Source organism: Phyllobates terribilis, unplaced genomic scaffold (assembly GCF_046119375.1).
Source record: "Phyllobates terribilis strain yellow unplaced genomic scaffold, ASM4611937v1 Scaffold_9__5_contigs__length_417890890, whole genome shotgun sequence".
Classification (NCBI taxonomy): domain Eukaryota; kingdom Metazoa; phylum Chordata; class Amphibia; order Anura; family Dendrobatidae; genus Phyllobates; species Phyllobates terribilis.
In genome coordinates, this window is record NW_027362769.1 from 116,016,832 (window position 1) to 116,034,793 (window position 17,962).

General features: G+C 51.3%; 1 protein-coding gene across 1 annotated transcript in view; it reads right to left on the reverse strand.

The window, feature by feature from the left end:
- The window catches only part of LOC141161304 (dynein axonemal heavy chain 11-like), a 131,172-nt gene that overhangs the window by 83,401 nt on the left and 29,809 nt on the right, over positions 1-17,962 (reverse strand). Inside the window, exon 4 of the mRNA XM_073646118.1 lies at positions 7,936-8,076. Coding sequence (XP_073502219.1) covers positions 7,936-8,076 — 141 coding nt within the window. The remainder of the gene's footprint in view (positions 1-7,935; positions 8,077-17,962) is intronic.

Consider the following 17,962-nt stretch of genomic DNA (forward strand, 5'->3'; position numbering starts at 1 on the left):
TGCGGGGCTGGCTGGAGAAAGGTGAGGACGGGTACCACGACAGCGCCGTTTACTTGTGTCCAAGACCGGGGGAAGTCTCCGAGTACGGTATTGATCATTTCTTCCCTTTCCTCTGCGGGTTGAGGGTTTCCTTGATCTTCTTCAGGGCTTTGCAGCTGCTCGGGACACTTCTTCAGGTGGTCTCTGGAGACAATGGCTGTGGTTTCTCCTCCATCCTTACTGATTACGCAGATTTTTGGGTTCTCATGGCTTGATGGCAGTACGGTGTACGGGTCCTTCTCCCACTGGTCGTCCAACTTGTGGAGCCGCCTCTTCCTCTTCAAGACCTGCTCTCCAGGTACCAGGGGAACAGCGGGAGCATACTGGTTATAAGCCTTCTCTTGCCTTTCTCAAGCTTGAGACAGACTTCGCTCGACGCTCTCCTGTACTTTCCGATACTGCTGCTGCCGTTCTGTATCCCAGTCTGCCTCTGGCGAGGTGTCCTCAGGCGTCAGGACTCCCATATCCAGGTCAATAGGCAGCTTACCAGGTCTTGCTCTCATTAGGTAAGCCTGGGTACAGTTGGTGGAACCTACAGGGATGTGGTTATACAGGTCCACCAGATCGGGCAGTTTCTCAGGCCACAGACTGCGTTCTTCCAGGGGCAATGTTTTTAGCAGATCTATCACCACCTGGTTCATCTTCTCGCAGAGTCCATTGGTTTGAGGGTGATAGGGCGTTGTTCTTATCTTCTTGCAGCCATACAGGTTGCAGAACTCCTGGAAGACCTCCGCTTCGAAGGCTGGTCCTTGGTCTGTCAACATTTGGTCCGGGTACCCGTGTGGACGGCAGAAGTGCTGCTGGAAGGCTCTAGCTGCTGTTTGAGCCGTTAAGTCCTTGACCGGGACCACCACCAGGAACCGGGAGTAATGATCTACGATTGTGAGGGCGTAGACATACCCAGATCTGCTTGGAGCCAGTTTCACATGGTCCAGGGCTACCAGTTCCAGTGGCTGTCTGGTGATGATGGGCTGCAGGGGAGTCTTCTGGCTGGCTCGGTCTTTTCTTCTCAGGTGGCACGGGCCACAGTCTCTGCACCACCTCTCGATGGCTCCTCTCATGCTTACCCAGTAGAACCGTTCACGCAACAAGAACTCCAGCTTCTTCCATCCGAAATGCCCTGCTCCGTTGTGGTATGCCTCCAGAACCATAGCCGCGTCTCGTCTTGGGACCACTACCTGCCAGGTCAACTCATGTGTTCGAGAGTTAACCATTCTCCGGCACAGCTTCTCCCTGTAGAGGAACAGCTTACTTTTCTCCTTCCACAGTTGCTTGGTCTCCTCCGGAGCATCTGGGTCAAGACGGGCATCGGCCTGGGTCAGCATTTCCTTCACCAAATGGACTGCGGGATCACTGTCTTGCGTCTCTGCCCAGTTGTAGTGGGGCAAGGGATTGAACGTCACGGAGCGCCTGTCCTTCACACGGTGGGAATACAGGGTAATCCCATGACGGTGGAACGCAGGGAGCTCAACTTCTTCCAGATCTTCTGGATCTTCCCCTACGTCCGGTAAGTTCGGCATTCTAGACAGGGCATCCGCGTTGGCATTTGAGGGTCCTGCCCGGTATTTGATGGTGAATTCAAAGTTGGACAGGCGGGCCATCCATCTCTGTTCCAGGGCACCGAGCCTTGCAGTGTCTAGGTGTGTCAACGGGTTGTTATCCGTGTACACGGTGAATTTGGAGGAGGCAAGGTAATGCTTGAAACGTTCGGTCACTGCCCACACTACTGCCAGGAACTCCAGCTTGAATGAGCTATAATTCTCAGGGCTCCTCTCCGTGGGCCGTAGCTTTCGGCTGGCGTAAGCGATCACCCGTTCTTTCCCTTTCTGGATCTGGGACAGTACGGCTCCTAGCCCGATGTTGCTTGCGTCCGTGTGGAGGATAAAGGGCTGGCTGTAGTCTGGATATGCCAGGATTTCATCCCCCGTGAGGACCATCTTCAGCTGGCAGAAGGACTCCTCTTCCAGCTTTTCCCACCTAAAGGGCGGCTTCTGGTTTTTGGCTTTCCGAGATTGACCTATCAGGAGGTCCTGCATAGGGGCTGCCATTTTGGTGAAACCGTGAATGAATCTTCGGTAGTAGCCTACCAACCCGAGGAACTGCCGCACTTCCTTTATGCTGGAGGGTCTTGGCCAGTCCTTAATCACGGTGATCTTATCAGGGTCGGGAGCCACTCCGTCAGCACTCACCACGTGTCCCAGGTACTGCACCTTTGGTTTCAGGAGGTGACACTTGGAGGGTTTCACCTTTAGGCCGTAGTTTGCCAGAGCTTCAAACACTTCTGCCAGGTGTTTCAGGTGGTCCTCGTAGGTCTTGGAATAGACGATGACATCGTCCAGGTATAACAGGACCGTCTCGAAGTTCCGGTGTCCCAGACAGCATTCCATCAACCGTTGGAAGGTTCCTGGTGCGTTGCAGAGCCCGAACGGCATGCAGTTAAATTCGCTGAGACCCATCGGGGTGGTGAATGCGGTCTTCTCCCGGTCCGCCTCTGCTACAGGAACCTGCCAGTACCCGCTAGTGAGATCCAAAGTAGAGAAGAAGTTAGCAGATTTTAATGCAGCTAAGGACTCTTCTATCCTTGGTAACGGGTACGCATCTTTGTGTGTGATACGGTTGACCTTCCTGTAGTCTACACACATTCTCATGGTGTTGTCTTTCTTTTTCACTAAGACTAGTGGAGCTGCCCAGGGGCTACAGCTGTCCCTGATTGCCCCAGCCTCCTTCATGTCTCTAAGCATCCCCTTGTCGTGTTGGTAGTGTGCCGGGGGTACGGGTCGGTATCTCTCCTTTATGGGAGGATGGTCTCCCGTGGGGATGTGGTGTTCTACCCCCTTTACTCGCCCGAAGTCTAGCGGGTGTTTACTAAACACTCTCTCGTACTCTCGAACCACCCGATAGACTCCCTGTTTCTGGTGTGAGGGAGTGGAGTCAGTACCCAAATGCAGTTGCTGACACCAGTCCTCCATTGGTTTCTTAGAGCCGTTACCTTCCTCTGGTTGAGATGGAGGCAAGGGTTCCACGGCCTGTACAGAGTTCTGGTTGATGGTGAACAATTTGGCTAGCGTGGCATACCGGGGCAGGTGCACTTCTCTCTCCCCGATATTTATGATGCGAACGGGCACCCTCCCATGGCGTACATCGACCACCCCCCGTGCTGTCAAAATGGTGGGCCTACTGTCTGAGTAGACGGGTTCTACCATTGCTTGGTAGTCTCTACCTCTTAGACCAATAGCTGCCCGGCACCAAATCATCATCTCACTTTTTGGGGGCATGGCAATAGGGAACGGGTCACACATTCTCACGCTACCTATCTCACCACCAGATAGTTCCACCTGTTGCCGCTTCATCAGTGCCCGGATCTCTTTTTGGAGCACACGCTGCTGGCCGGAACTGGCGTTCTTGGCAACCTGCTGTAAAATGAGAATCACCTCTGCAAGACAATTTTCAATCACATTAGTTCCCAAGGTTATTCTAGGGTGACTCTCATGACGGTCTATGTCCACTATAATCAGTCCTTGTGCTGCCAGTTCGACTTTACCGATCTTAATGGTCACCTCTTTGAATCCCACCTGCGGCACGGGCTGACCATTGCTGGCGATGATACTCAGGTCGTCATCTGGGTAGCGGGTTATGTCCGAGTAATTCCAGTACTGTTTAAAGAGCACGTACGGGATGGTGGTCACCTGTGACCCAGTGTCTAGTAGGGCACTCATAGGAATGCCATCCAGTACCACAGGCAAGATTGGACGTCCCCCTACATATTTATCACGCCAGTTTGATGGACCTGATGGTCTTATGCCTGGGGGTTGGCCCTCTACCCCACGTTGTGCCCGTTTAAATGACAGTACCTTGCCATGCAGCGGCGGCAGATGGGTCTTCCGTCCTCGTTGTATCTGTCGCTGGGTCTTCCTCTGGCCGGTGGGGTCCTCCTCAGTCGGCGCCACGGGACGTCCTCTGGTCCGGATGCCAGCTGGATCTTTTCTGGAGAAGAGACCTGTAAAGACTGCACAGTTCTGGTTAGCGCGGCAACGCTCTTAGTCAGCTCTTGGACCTGATGGTGCAGGTCTGTAGCCGGGTCACTGTTTAAAGCCTGCGCATCAGCTCCCACAGGCCCTGCAGACAAGGGCGCCGTCTCCTGGTGGTAAGTGATAGCAGGGCACCTGTGGGTCACAGCGCCACCTGGTGCCGGTTCTCGGAGCACTCGGATGGCTCTGTCCTTGAACTGTGCAAAGTCCAGGTCAGGGTCCTGTAAGGCCATTGCCCGCAACTGGGTTCGGTGGGCATTGCACAGTAGACCCTCAATAAATTGTTCAGTCAACAGCTTATCTTCATTTCCCACGCTGTCAGGGTCTGCCTGCTTAATGGCTCTCAGGGCCTCTTGTAGGTTTAGAGCATAGTCTCTTATACTCTCATGTGCCCGCTGTTTACACCCGTAAAATCTGAGCTTCATTTCGGCTGAGGTGCGGGTATCAAATGTGTCTTTCAGCCGGGCTAGTATTTCTCTGACAGTCCTCTTCCTCCCAGGTGGCCAGGACTTTACCTCCCTTTGGGCTGCCCCGATTAATTGGGCCACCAGGATGCTCACTTTTTGCTCTTCTGTGAGGGGGTACACCTGGAAGAGGCTATCCAGTCTTTCTCTAAAGTCATTTAGAGTATGTGACTCCCCTGAGTACTGGGGTAGCCAGGGTGTCCCCGGGATATAGGGCATGGTGAATGGCATGACTGCTGCAGTGGTTGCGCTGGCGGTGGCTGTGGCAGTTGAGCTCCCCTCGGTATCCGGCATCCTCCTCCCCCCTAGTGGACCGTGGCCTACCTTGCGATGCTCTTCTTCTGTAGGCCGCGGCTCCGCAGTCGATCGTCGGGGTAGAGGACCTGGCGTCGCGCTCCGATGACGTCAGCATCGCTCTTCCTCCCTTCCAGGACCTTGCGCAGCGTCAGAGCGTGGGGCGGAGCGTGGGGCGGAGCTTCTGATCTCGCGCGCTTTCGGCGTCCACGCCCCTCTTCTTCTCGTGCGGCGTCCCGAAGATGGCGTCCGAAGGCGGGAAGCAACTGCGGATGGCGGGAAGAAGGCAGAAGACGACGGGAAATGGTCCAAGATGTCGTCTGATGGCGGGAATCGGCTCCGGATGGCGGGAAACGACTCCGGACGGCGGGAAACTTCACCACAGGTAAGCATAAAAGTCTCTTTTTCAGGCACGCAGTACCCGGTGGTTGCGGGCACGAAATCCTGCCGACTACGCCAAAGTTGATGCGCCCCCTGGGCCTGTGTTGTGCAGGGGAACCCGGAACCGGGCCTGTTGTAGAATGCTGGGGGTTGTAGTCTCCGTGTGGCGGTGACCCGGTCCGTGCCCAGGGTGGTCAAACCAGTTGCAGTCTTAATGTATAGCAAATGTCCGACTACGCCACCCGTGGATTGCGGTCAGTGGGGACCGCCGCTGCGCTACCGACCGCTGAGGCTGATGTTGTTTGCGCAGCCGAGTATGGGATAACTCCCCACGGGAGAAGTATTGCCTCAGGGCAGCTAATCTGAGAGATGATGGGAGTGATGGTGTGAGGGTCCCAGTGCTAATGGTGCTGGTGCGGCAAGGAATCACAGAGACATGAGGTGCAGTTCAGGGTCTTTACTGATGGTACAAGGCAGACCCTCCTGGGAGTACTGGCTAGTATAAGGGGCCTGGTCAGTCTGCGAGCAAGCAGGAGTTCCCCTGGCCAGGTGGAGTTGTAGGCCTCCCCGTTTATCTGCACTCTTCCTGGCTACCTTGCTGTCAGCGGTTACAAGTAGCCCACGTCCCTGAGTATACCGTGTGGTGCTCACCCGTATGGCTGGTGACTTGGGGCCTTCTGTTAGCCTCCGCTCCTGGATGGCGGCGCTGGTCCCTTCTTTGTGACTGAGCCTCCGGGCTTCTATGGCCAGAGGACCTGGAATCCCCTGCCGGTTGGTTTATGCTGCTGGGTATATATCAGTCCCCACAGCCTCGGACTCCTGTGTCCGGTTTTAGTAACTTCAGCCAGGGCGAGCTATATCTCTGCTCACAGCCCCTGGCCTTCAGCTGCTGCTCCTACAGAGCTCCTGTTCTCACTTTCCCTCTCCAGGCTCTGACTGCTCTGCTTGTTCTGCAGGCTCTGTCTCCAGCTTCACTCACTAATCCCGCCCCAGACCCAGTTTATAAGGGCAGATTCCTCCCCTCCCAGGTCTGGGCGGACCGTGTTACATGCTTAGGGCTCCTGACCAGAGAAACCTCCCACTTGCTCTCAGACATAATATCTCTATTACTGTGGCAACCAGACCCCTGGGGTGTCACACAATGAAAGCCACAAACTAAAACCACTGTGAAATTCTGTCAAATTAGGAGACTGCCAAAGCTAAAAATAATGCCATATTATCAAATAATAAAAATATTTGCAGTTGACGCCATATTTTAGCAAATATTTCTGGTAAAATATCTGAGGAACCATTAGTAGTCCTTGCAAAACATGTATAACGTGACTACATGTATTCATTTTGTGCCATATTCAACACTGTCAGTGCATAAATACAATGCTGGATATGAGTAATTTCTTGTCAAATGTAGGAGGTTCTAAGGAACCACAATATCCTCCACAGACATGATTATCCTCACTCGATATTTATCAATGCTGATATTTCACTGCATACACATTTTTTTATGGTGTCTATTCCATACTTGACAACTTTTGAAGGCAAGCAGCCGGATGGAATATCCATTTACTGGGCACTATGTTTCAGCTGTTGACGTGCTCCTTTTATAACACCACGTCCTTCACATCCAACTCTTACCTATCTTTCCATGTCTACATCCCTGTCTCCATAAATGAAGAAACCTCATGAATAGTTAGTTTTCAGGAGGTTTCTGGTGGGTTCAGCTAAGCCTGGGAGTTAGCTGACTTTTCATGGAGCCTGGGAGTTCTCTTTTTCTAGGAGCCTACCGGACATTCCAAGATAGTTGGCAAGAAGGCTTTATTCCTCAACCTTCTCCAACATCTTAGTATTTGCACAAAGTCTCTAATATACTCTTATTACACAAGTCACTCCCTTAGGAACAGAATTAGGTAAAAGAGAAGGAATAAATTGGTTGTCACTCGTTGAATGCCACCAAAGGCAGAGAGGTGTCATGTGTGGCTCTTGTATTCTGCCATTAGAAAAAGGCAAAAGTTTACTGTACTGACCTGGCACAACTCTCTTTTCTCCGAATAGCACATAGTACCATGATGGTACATACCATGGAGAAAAACCATATGCAATATTTTTTTTGCAATTACTCATTATCACTTAAGGTACCAGTAAAAAGTAAAACTTTCTGAAACCTTAATACTTGTGTACTGTAATTATAATTCCAGTTCGGAGCCTAAATGAAAGCAACAGCTACCTTAAAGGGATAGCATAGGTGATAATTTTCTAACCGGTAGGTGTCTCATTGCTGTGACCCACACAGATCAGCAGATCTGGGAACTTTTATCTCTGTTACAAGATGGCATGTCACATCAGATACGCAACATAGGAAAGGAATGAAGCAAAGGTCGCACAGTCTAACCGAGATAAATGTTCCATGTTCTGCCGATCGGTGTGGGTCAAAGTGGTTGAACCCCAACCAATAAACAAGTTATCACCTATCCTGCAGATAAAAAATAACTTGTTTTAACTGGACAGTCCCTTTAACATTCTTTAAGGGTAAATAAATGCCCAAGTGTACAAGAACTGCTCCAATTTGCACCCAGAAATCTGGCACATAAATCAATTTTCAATTAGCATTTTACCCTTTAAGTGGGTTTCTTGGCAGCAAGTCCGCCTACCCTTAGAAAAAGAGAACTCATCATTTTTAAAAATAATATTACATATATATTTTAAAAATAAATATTAAATTTACTGGCTACTACCTTAAGAGAGAACTGATACATTGGGCTGATTTTCTTCAGATCATTTATGATGAAGTACAGGAGGGAGGCTCTTGATGCCACAGGACGATAGTGTTCCCGAGCTTCGTTGATCTTCACCTCATTGACTTTGGCTTCTAATACCTGCGTGCACAAGGCAAACATATTCCTAAAGTGTATTACTGGAGCATGGGGTTCATAGATACAATAACTCGTGATCTCATGCTGTGCTGGGTAATCCGATAATGTTATACATGGATGTTTTCAACTCTTTGTCTATCCTCCGCTATGTCAGTGCATTGCCTTCCATTTATCCATGTCCTTCTCTCTCTATTTTTTTTTTTATTAACAAATAATTTTTAATTGTTTTGATAATGGAGAAATATAAAATTTTGTAATAAATTTTGTTGGCAATTTTAAGGTGAAGAGTTTACAGTTTATGTTGGATTGCATTCTACATTTCTACTGTAATGCACTAGAACCAGAGGAAAAATTACAGCACTTTTTTTTTACATATGGAAATAGTTGTATAGAGATCTGATATGATGAGAAATATAACATACATGTAAGTTGCCCCAGAGAGGTAGTCATGGGCGAGCTGTGGCCCCTGCTCGCTCTGGCACCCTACAGACAATGTGTGTCCTCCCTCTGATGTGCTGCGGTGTATGTGGTGCTCTCCACTTACTTCGGACCATCCGGTCGCGGCTGTCTCCAGGCATTTCTCTTCTGGGACTAGGGCAGCAATAAATTCAGAGGACACGAGGTTCTTAACCATAACTGGGACTTTACTTGGGGAAGAGGAATATGTACAATATTTACAGGCAGATATAATGGATAAAGCCTAACGGGTTGTCATCTTTCCCACAGGTACTGGGAAAAACTTCAGCCCTGGTTCCCTCTTTAAGTGAAGCATCTCTGTTGCTCTATTCTCTAGCCTTAGAGAATCTTCCTCACCAGTGACAGTATATCCGGATCCTAGTTATCCCCACGTCCCAGCCTTGAGTCCTAGCTTCCTCTGCAGCCTGCAGACAGAATGTGCCCCCAGGTCCTCAATACCTCTGTTGAGTTTCTCCGGCCGGCTAAGAGGACTCTTGTGGAGGAAATCTTAACTCTGCTGTCTGGGGTATGGGGCCCATGTCTGCCCTAGCAGCCAGTTATACGAAGCCTGTCTGGCCTGTCCCAGGCACTACGCAACACTGACTGTTCACTTCCTGCTTCTGGAAACTAAGCAGATATTTTCCTAATGTGCCCACCCTCTATGGGCTGTCCTCACACACAATTAACCCCTTCACTGTCTGCAATACTACTGGCAGACTTAACCTGACATCTGCACCCGGGACAGTGGCATCTTGTGGCTGGTTACCAATACTACAGCCCACAAGGAAATATATCAGAAACAAAGCTTTATTCACATTCTATGCTCAATCATGGCACTAGGTTCCCCCTCTATTCTACTGGCTAGATTATCACAGCTAACCCCTTAACTGGACCTAACTGCAGTCCAGAGAGCTTTAACTACCGGGAACATTCTCTTTTAACTCTTTCAATGCCATAGGGAAGCTACGTCCTTCCCCACTACTACTTACAAGTTGATAGGCCGGTACACAGGAGAAGGGTTTTCTTGCGGCACCTGGCCGGGCTCTCTCCTGCTGGTCAGTAATTGTCTGAATTTAGGTTCTGTTCTAGGGATTCCAAGTGTGGTTTCTGCTCATATGCCGCTAAGCAACGCCAACTTGCGCTCATGTGCCGCTAAGCCACGCCCCCTGCTGTTTGGTAGAGCGTGGTTGGTTGTCTTGGGGGGGCTGGGGCCATCTCTAGTGTATTTCAGGGCTCCGTGGGCTCCGCCCCGGTGCCTAGTCTATCTCTTGCTAACCTGGGGTGAGGTCTCTGGCAGTAAATGCAGTGTGTGAGAGTCGTTGTCAAGGGTTCCTGCTGTGTGCTCCCTAGTCATCCTAGTCATCAATTAGGGCTAGGGGAATGCTGTGAGCAGCACGCTCTACCGTGTCGGTTCACCGGTTGGTGTCCACGCCACGGAGGCGTCCTTGCCACCGATCCAGCATTCCAGGGTCCGCCATTGTATGTGTGGTCACACTGCTGCTTTTACACTTATGTGTTGGGTGCTGCAGAGATTCTCCTCCTCTTTAGGAACTTAGGTTCCAGGCCTTTCCTGGCCTGCAGCTATCTGCAGCTCTATACGCCGCTATCTAGTGCTCAGGCGTTTCATGCTGCCAAATCCTTCCTGCTCTGCACAGCGGTGTCTGGCAGTGCAGAAGTTTATTAGTTTCGTTTCTGGAGTGTTGTTAACTCCCAGCATTGAACCTTGTTTAGTTACTACTAGTGTGTGCACTTAATACACTAGTTCATTTCTTTCTCTGTGCTTAGCTGAACATTCCTCTGGGACTCAGCTGCTGCAGCTCCTCTGCAGTCCGGTGGACCCCGACGTGTCCTTTAAGTTTTATTTTATTTTATTAAAGGACACGCCAGCATAACACAAGTCATATGCAAATCAGGCTGGAACTGCACTGGGGGAGTGTCAAAGCACATGGCCTGTTTATAAATTGTATTGGCACATCCCCAGTGCACATCCAGCATGATTTGCATTTGATTTCTCAAGATTGCCATATTGGATTACTATAAAAATAATTTATATTGGGGGACAAGCGCTTATGACGCGCCCCTGGGCCTGTGTCGCGCTGCGTTGCGCACGCGGGAGCTTACCCGGAGCCGGATCTCTTGAGGGTTGTAGTCTCGTGGCGGCGACCCGGTCCGTGCCCAGGGAGTCAAACTGAGCGGCGATGTACTAGCAGTAGATGGTTGGTGACTACGCCACCCGTTGAATGCAGCTATGGAGCTGCCGCTGCGGGGCAGACCGCTGAGGCCGGTGGAAGGGTGGTGCAGCGTGGATGGTATAACCCCCAACGGGAGGGGTATGGCCTCAGGGCAGCCGACGTGGATGATGGGGGTAGCAGGAACCACTCAGAGACGGTGCGGTGTAGTTCAGGGTCTTTACTGGTGACAAAGATAGACCCTCCCGGAGTACTTGCTAGTGATAGGGGCCTGGTCAGTCCTTGAGCAGATGGGATTTCCCCTGGCCAGGCGGAGTTGTAGGCCTTCCCAACTAACTGTACTCTTCTGGCTACCTTGCTAGAGGCGGGAATAAGTAGCCCACGTCCCTGAGTGTACCGTGTGGTGCTCACCCGTATGGCCGGTGATTCGGGGCCTTCTAATGGCTTTCGCTCCACGATGGCGGTGCTGGTCCCACGCGTGTGACCGTGCCTTCGGGCTTCTGGGCCAGAGGACCTGAAATCCTCTGCCGGATGGTTTCTGCTGCTGGGTAGGAGTTAGTCCCCACAGCCTCGGACTCCGGGTCCGGTTAGAAATCTTCTCAGTCAGGGCGAGCTCTGTAGCTGCCAGCCCCTGACTCGTTGTAACACTGCTCCCCACAGAGCTCCTGATGTTTCTTGCTATGCTGCTTCTCTTCTCTACTCTTGTTCTGTCTTCTTTCTCACTCCTTGACTCCAGGCTCAGGCCCCTGGACAGGGCCTGCCTGTGGAGCAGAGCCCATAGAGCAGCTCTGCTCCCTGTCTTCTCCTCACAGAACTCCCTACCCTGCCTCAGCCCCAGGTTTATATAGGGGAAGTCCTTCCCCTCCAAGACTGGGCAGGAGGTGTGGCATGCACAGGATCCCTGACCAAAGGACCTCCCACCTGCTCTCAGACGTAATATCTCTATCACTGTGGCAACCAGACCCCTGGGGTGTCACATTCCCCCCTAGTGAAATTTAGTACTCCGGGACTAAACATATTTTTTTTTTAGAAAAACATAACAAGGTATAACAATAACAATACAATAAGAAAAACACATAAGATGGTTACGGCGTGTCCGCAACCGGGTGCAGTTTTGAAAAGCAAGGTGTCCATTTCACCAAAACAGGGAGACGTAACCAGGTAGGGGTCTGTCCTACCCCGAGTCCTTAACAGTCTTTTAGTCCATCCTGGGTTACGCTCCACTAACTGTACAAAGGATTCCCGGTAAATCCACCAAGGACTCCTATAAATAACTGGAAACACATAATATTTACAAGATATGGCCGCTCTCAGTCCTCGGCCAGTGGGGATAATGATTGGCTGCTCACAGTCCTCAGCCTGTGGGGAGATGGGATGGCTGCTCACAGTCCTCAGCCTGGTTAAGGATAGGGGACACACGGGAACAGTTCACACTTGTCCCAACGGGGACCATATTTTAATTAGCAACACAAGTACCCCTACGGGTAACTATGTACAGTTCCACTTTACCGTACTTCAGTAACGGCATCCTCCTGCTCCTTCTTGTGTGTAGGCTTCAGACCCGTCCGGGTCCTCTTGGCTTTCCTCGTATTGGTAGTACTGCAGCTCCTCCTTGGTTAACGTGGAGGGCGTACAGTCCTTTTGCACCTGGGGAGTTCAGGCCTTGCGACCAGGCATGGAGAGGGTCGCCGTTGATGACGCCCGGGGTCAGAGGGTGCAACTTTGGGCCTGGGCGCGGGCTGGTGGTGGTAGTGCCCAGGGCTGGAGAGCTTGGCCGCAGGGCTTGTTGCGGGGGCTGGAGCAGGTCGGTGTCTGCAGCGCCCGGAATCGGCGGCTCCACCAGGGGGCCCGGGAGCAGGCTGACGCTGGCAGCGTCCGGGACAGGGAAACTCCTCTTACCTGCTCCCGCGACCGCTCCTGCGTCACGCGTCTTCTCCCGGCGCTGGTCGGGGCCGGCGACGACTGGGGCACTGCCGATGCTGGGCAGCTTAGTCTGCTGCCGGTCCGCCATCTTGCTGTCCGTTCCTGGTGTCCTCCTCCCCCCTAGTGGACCGTGGCCTACCTTGCGATGATCCTGTTCCGTAGGCCGCGGCTCCGCAGTGGATCGTCAGGGTTGAGGACCTTCCGTCGCGCTCCGGTGACGTCGGCGTCTGCTGGGCTCCTTCCAGGACCTTACGCAACGTCCGGACGTGAGGCGGGGCTTCAGTTCTCGCGCGCTTTCGGAGTCCACGCCCCTCTTCTTCCCGCGCGGCGTCCTCAAGATGGCGTCCAATGGCGGGAAAACTCCACGGATGGCGGGAAGAAGGTCGAAGATGGCGCCGGATGGCGGGAAAACTTCGCGGATGGCGGGAAGAAGGTAGAAGATGGCGCCGGATGGCGGGAAACCTCCACGGATAGCGGGAATCTTCACCACTGGTAAGTTTGAACAGTCTTTGCTTTTCAGGCACGCAGTACCCGGTGGTTGCGGGCACGAGATCCTGCCGACTACGCCAAAGTTGACGCGCCCCTGGGCCTGTGTCGCGCTGCGTTGCGCACGCGGGAGCTTACCCGGAGCCGGATCTCTTGAGGGTTGTAGTCTCGTGGCGGCGACCCGGTCCGTGCCCAGGGAGTCAAACTGAGCGGCGATGTACTAGCAGTAGATGGTTGGTGACTACGCCACCCGTTGAATGCAGCTATGGAGCTGCCGCTGCGGGGCAGACCGCTGAGGCCGGTGGAAGGGTGGTGCAGCGTGGATGGTATAACCCCCAACGGGAGGGGTATGGCCTCAGGGCAGCCGACGTGGATGATGGGGGTAGCAGGAACCACTCAGAGACGGTGCGGTGTAGTTCAGGGTCTTTACTGGTGACAAAGATAGACCCTCCCGGAGTACTTGCTAGTGATAGGGGCCTGGTCAGTCCTTGAGCAGATGAGATTTCCCCTGGCCAGGCGGAGTTGTAGGCCTTCCCAACTAACTGTACTCTTCTGGCTACCTTGCTAGAGGCGGGAATAAGTAGCCCACGTCCCTGAGTGTACCGTGTGGTGCTCACCCGTATGGCCGGTGATTCGGGGCCTTCTAATGGCTTTCGCTCCACGATGGCGGTGCTGGTCCCACGCGTGTGACCGTGCCTTCGGGCTTCTGGGCCAGAGGACCTGAAATCCTCTGCCGGACGGTTTCTGCTGCTGGGTAGGAGTTAGTCCCCACAGCCTCGGACTCCGGGTCCGGTTAGAAATCTTCTCAGTCAGGGCGAGCTCTGTAGCTGCCAGCCCCTGACTCGTTGTAACACTGCTCCCCACAGAGCTCCTGATGTTTCTTGCTATGCTGCTTCTCTTCTCTACTCTTGTTCTGTCTTCTTTCTCACTCCTTGACTCCAGGCTCAGGCCCCTGGACAGGGCCTGCCTGTGGAGCAGAGCCCATAGAGCAGCTCTGCTCCCTGTCTTCTCCTCACAGAACTCCCTACCCTGCCTCAGCCCCAGGTTTATATAGGGGAAGTCCTTCCCCTCCAAGACTGGGCAGGAGGTGTGGCATGCACAGGATCCCTGACCAAAGGACCTCCCACCTGCTCTCAGATGTAATATCTCTATCACTGTGGCAACCAGACCCCTGGGGTGTCACACTTATACAGCCATACCACTACTTCCATATGTAAACATTTACTGACAGGTTCCCTTTAAGTATCAATATATTATATCTTAACAGTTTCTTCTTTGTATGCATTTAAAGGCAACCCTTGAATTCATTTGAGAAAACCCTTTCAGAGTAGATCCGACAAGATGATCAGTTGCCCACTACACATCAGTTGGGCGTCTGGCACCTCCAGCAAACAGCTGATTTTTCCAGGGGAATTCAGCTATTTCATATAATTAGCCATCCGTGTAATACATGAACAGCTGGAGCCTACCAAAGCACAAATTACTTGTACAGAGTAAATCTCATTTTGGATAATAGGGAAGGTGCCAAGCAGGAGATCCCTCTATGATGTCCATATTCTCTCAGCTGAATATGGACAGGGGTTGTCTTCAATGCACAACTCCTTTAAGGTTTCTAAAAAAAGGAATTGGATCTCAAGGTGGTAGACTATGCAATCTTGTAGTAGCACAACTATTACACTATTAAAACTTACCTGCAATGGCAAAGGACAGGGTAGTATAAAAAGGAAAGAAAACAAAACATACCACGCATAAGAATGTTGGAGCCACTAGCAGCAGCCAAATCACTACCACCACCACCATTGGCACCAGCCATATAGGAAGTAGTACTACAAAACAATTGGCCTCATTTGCTTCCTGCAAGCTTATTAATGGGCTGGAAACAGAGGGCATTATGGAATATAAGGAACTTCACTTGTCTCAGTCGCAGCAGAATAATGTTACCTCTGACAGCGACCCCATCAGATTGAGTCAGTGTTTCACACAGAACTCTGATCACAAATGATTAAAAGGGATAATTTTTGGACTATTATTTATTTTTAGAGCACCATTAATTCCATGGTGCTGTACATGAGAGAGGGTTACATACAAAGTACAAATATAAATTACAGTGAAGAAAATAACAATGACAAACTGGTATAGAGGGGCAAGGGCCCTGCCTTTGTGGGCCTACAGTCTACAGGATAATGGGGAAGGAGAGATAAAGGGGGTTATTGCAGGCTGTGGTGAGGTGGCAGGGGTTATTGCAGGTTGTAGTGACGTGGCAGTGGGGTCAGTGCAGGCTCTAAGCTTGATTGAAGAGATGTGTTTTCAAGTTCCGTCTGAAAGTTCTGAAACTGGCGGATAATCGGACGTGTTGGGGCACAGAATTCCAGAGTATGGGGAATGCTCAGGAGAAGTCTTGGAGGCGATTGTGTGAGGAACGTATAAATGTAGAGGAGAGAAGAAGGTCTTGAGAGGACTGGAAATTACATGTTGGAAGGTAATAGGAGATTAGTTCGGAGATATATGGAGGAGACAGATTATGGACGACTTTGTAGGTCAATGTTAATAGTTTGAACTGGATACGTTGGGGAATTAGGAGCCAATGAAGGGATTTTTAGAGGGGAGAAGTGGAGTAATAGCGAGGCGAGAGATGGATTAGTCATGCAGCTGAGTTAAGGACAGACTGGAGAGGTGCGAGAGTGTTTGCAGGGAGACCACAGAGGAGGATATTGCAGTAGTCGGGTCAGGAGATGATGAGAGCATGCACTAACATTTTAGTAGATTATTATTATTATTATTATTATTAATTTATATAGCGCCATTGATTCCATGGCGCTGTACATAAGGGGTTACATACAAAATGAGAATATCACTACAGTAGACAAACTAACAAAGATAGACTGGTACGGGGGGGAAGAGGACCCTGCCCTTGCGGGCTTACATTCTACGGGGATAGGGAGGAGACAGTAGGTTGTTGGGTTGCATTAGTAGAAGCTTCGGCGTTGTTGAGGAGGCAGCGGGGTCATTGCAGGCTGTAAGCTTTCTTGAAGAGATGGGTTTTCAGGTTCCGTCTGAAGGATCCGGATGTGGTGGATAATCGGATGTATTGAGGCACAGAGTTCCATAGGATGGGGGATATTCGGGAGAAATCTTGGAGGCGATTGCGTGAAGAACGGATAAGTGTGGAGGAGAGAAGGAGGTCTTGGGAGGACCGGAGGTTACGTGAGGGAATATATGGGGAGATTAGTTCAGAGATGTACAGAGGAGAGAGGTTATGGATGGCTTTGTAGGTCAGTGTTAGTAGTTTGAACTGGATGCGCTGGGCAATTGGGAGCCAGTGAAGCGATTTGCAAAGGGGGGTAGCAGAGGAGTAGCGAGGTGAGAGATGAACGAGTCGTGCTGCAGAGTTGAGGATGGACTGGAGGGGTGCAAGAGTGTTAGCAGGGAGGTCACAGAGGAGGATGTTGCAATAGTCGAGGCGGGAGATGATGAGGGCATGCACAAGCAGTTTAGTAGAGTTAGGGTTGAGGAAAGGGCGGATTCTGGAAATGTTTTTGAGCTGAAGGCGACAGGAGGTGGCGAGAGCTTGGATGTGGGGTTTGAAGGACAGGGCAGAGTCAGGGGTTACTCCGAGGCAGCGGATTGTCAGTACAGCAGAAAGAGTGATGTTGTTTATTGTGATAGATAGATCAGGTGGGGAAGATATGTGAGATGGGGGAAAGATAATGAGTTCAGTTTTGTCCACATTGAGCTTGAGGTAGCGGGAGGAGAAGAAGGAGGATATGGCTGCTAGACATGCTGGGATTCTGGACAGCAGAGAGGTGACATCTGGGCCAGAGAGGTAGATCTGGGTGTCATCAGCGTACAGATGGTACTGGAAGCCATGGGATTTTATGAGCTGTCCCAGGCCAAGGGTGTAGATTGAGAAGAGTAGGGGTCCTAGGACAGAGCCTTGAGGGACTCCAACAGAGAGGGGGATGGGTGAGGAGGTGATGTGGGAGTGGGAGACGCTAAATGTGCGGTTAGAAAGGTATGAGGAAATCCAGGATAGAGCAAGGTCTTTGACGCCAAAGGAAGAGAGGATCTGCAGTAAGAGGCAGTGGTCAACTGTATCGAAAGCAGAAGACAGGTCGAGTAGGAGGAGTACAGAGAATTGTCTGTTAGCTTTGGCTGTAAGTAGGTCGTTGGTGATTTTGGTAAGGGCAGTTTCGGTGGAATGGTGGGGGCGGAAGCCGGATTGTCGGTTGTCGAAGAGAAAGTTAGATGAAAAGTGGGAGGAAAGTTCAGCGTGAACGTGTTGCTCAAGGAGTTTGGAGGCAAATGGGAGCAGCGATATGGGGCGATAGCTGGACAGGGCGGTTTGGTCGAGGGATGGCTTTTTGAGGATGGGTGTGATTGTGGCATGTTTGAAGGCAGCAGGGAAGGTACCAGAGGATAGTGATAGGTTGAAGAGATGGGTTAGGGATGGGACGAGTGTGGGGGTGATGTTAGGGAGGAGGTGGGATGGGATGGGGTCGAGTGCACATGTGGTGAGGTGTGATTTGGAGAGGAGACGAGTAAGTTCTCTTTCCGTGATGTTGGGAAGGGAGGTTATAGGGGTGGGGAAGTAGTGTTGAAGACAGAGGGGTTGTGGTGGTCGGACGGTAAAGACTTGCCGTGTTTGGTCAATCTTGTTTTTGAAGTGTGTTGCAAACTCCTCAGCGGAGATGATGGAGGTTGGAGGGGGCAGTGGAGGGCGGAGGAGAGAGTTGAAAGTGTTGAATAGTTGTTTGGGGTTATAGGATAGGGAAGATATGAGGGTTGTGAAGTAGGCCTATTTAGCAGAGATGAGTGCTGATTTGAATGCGAGCGTT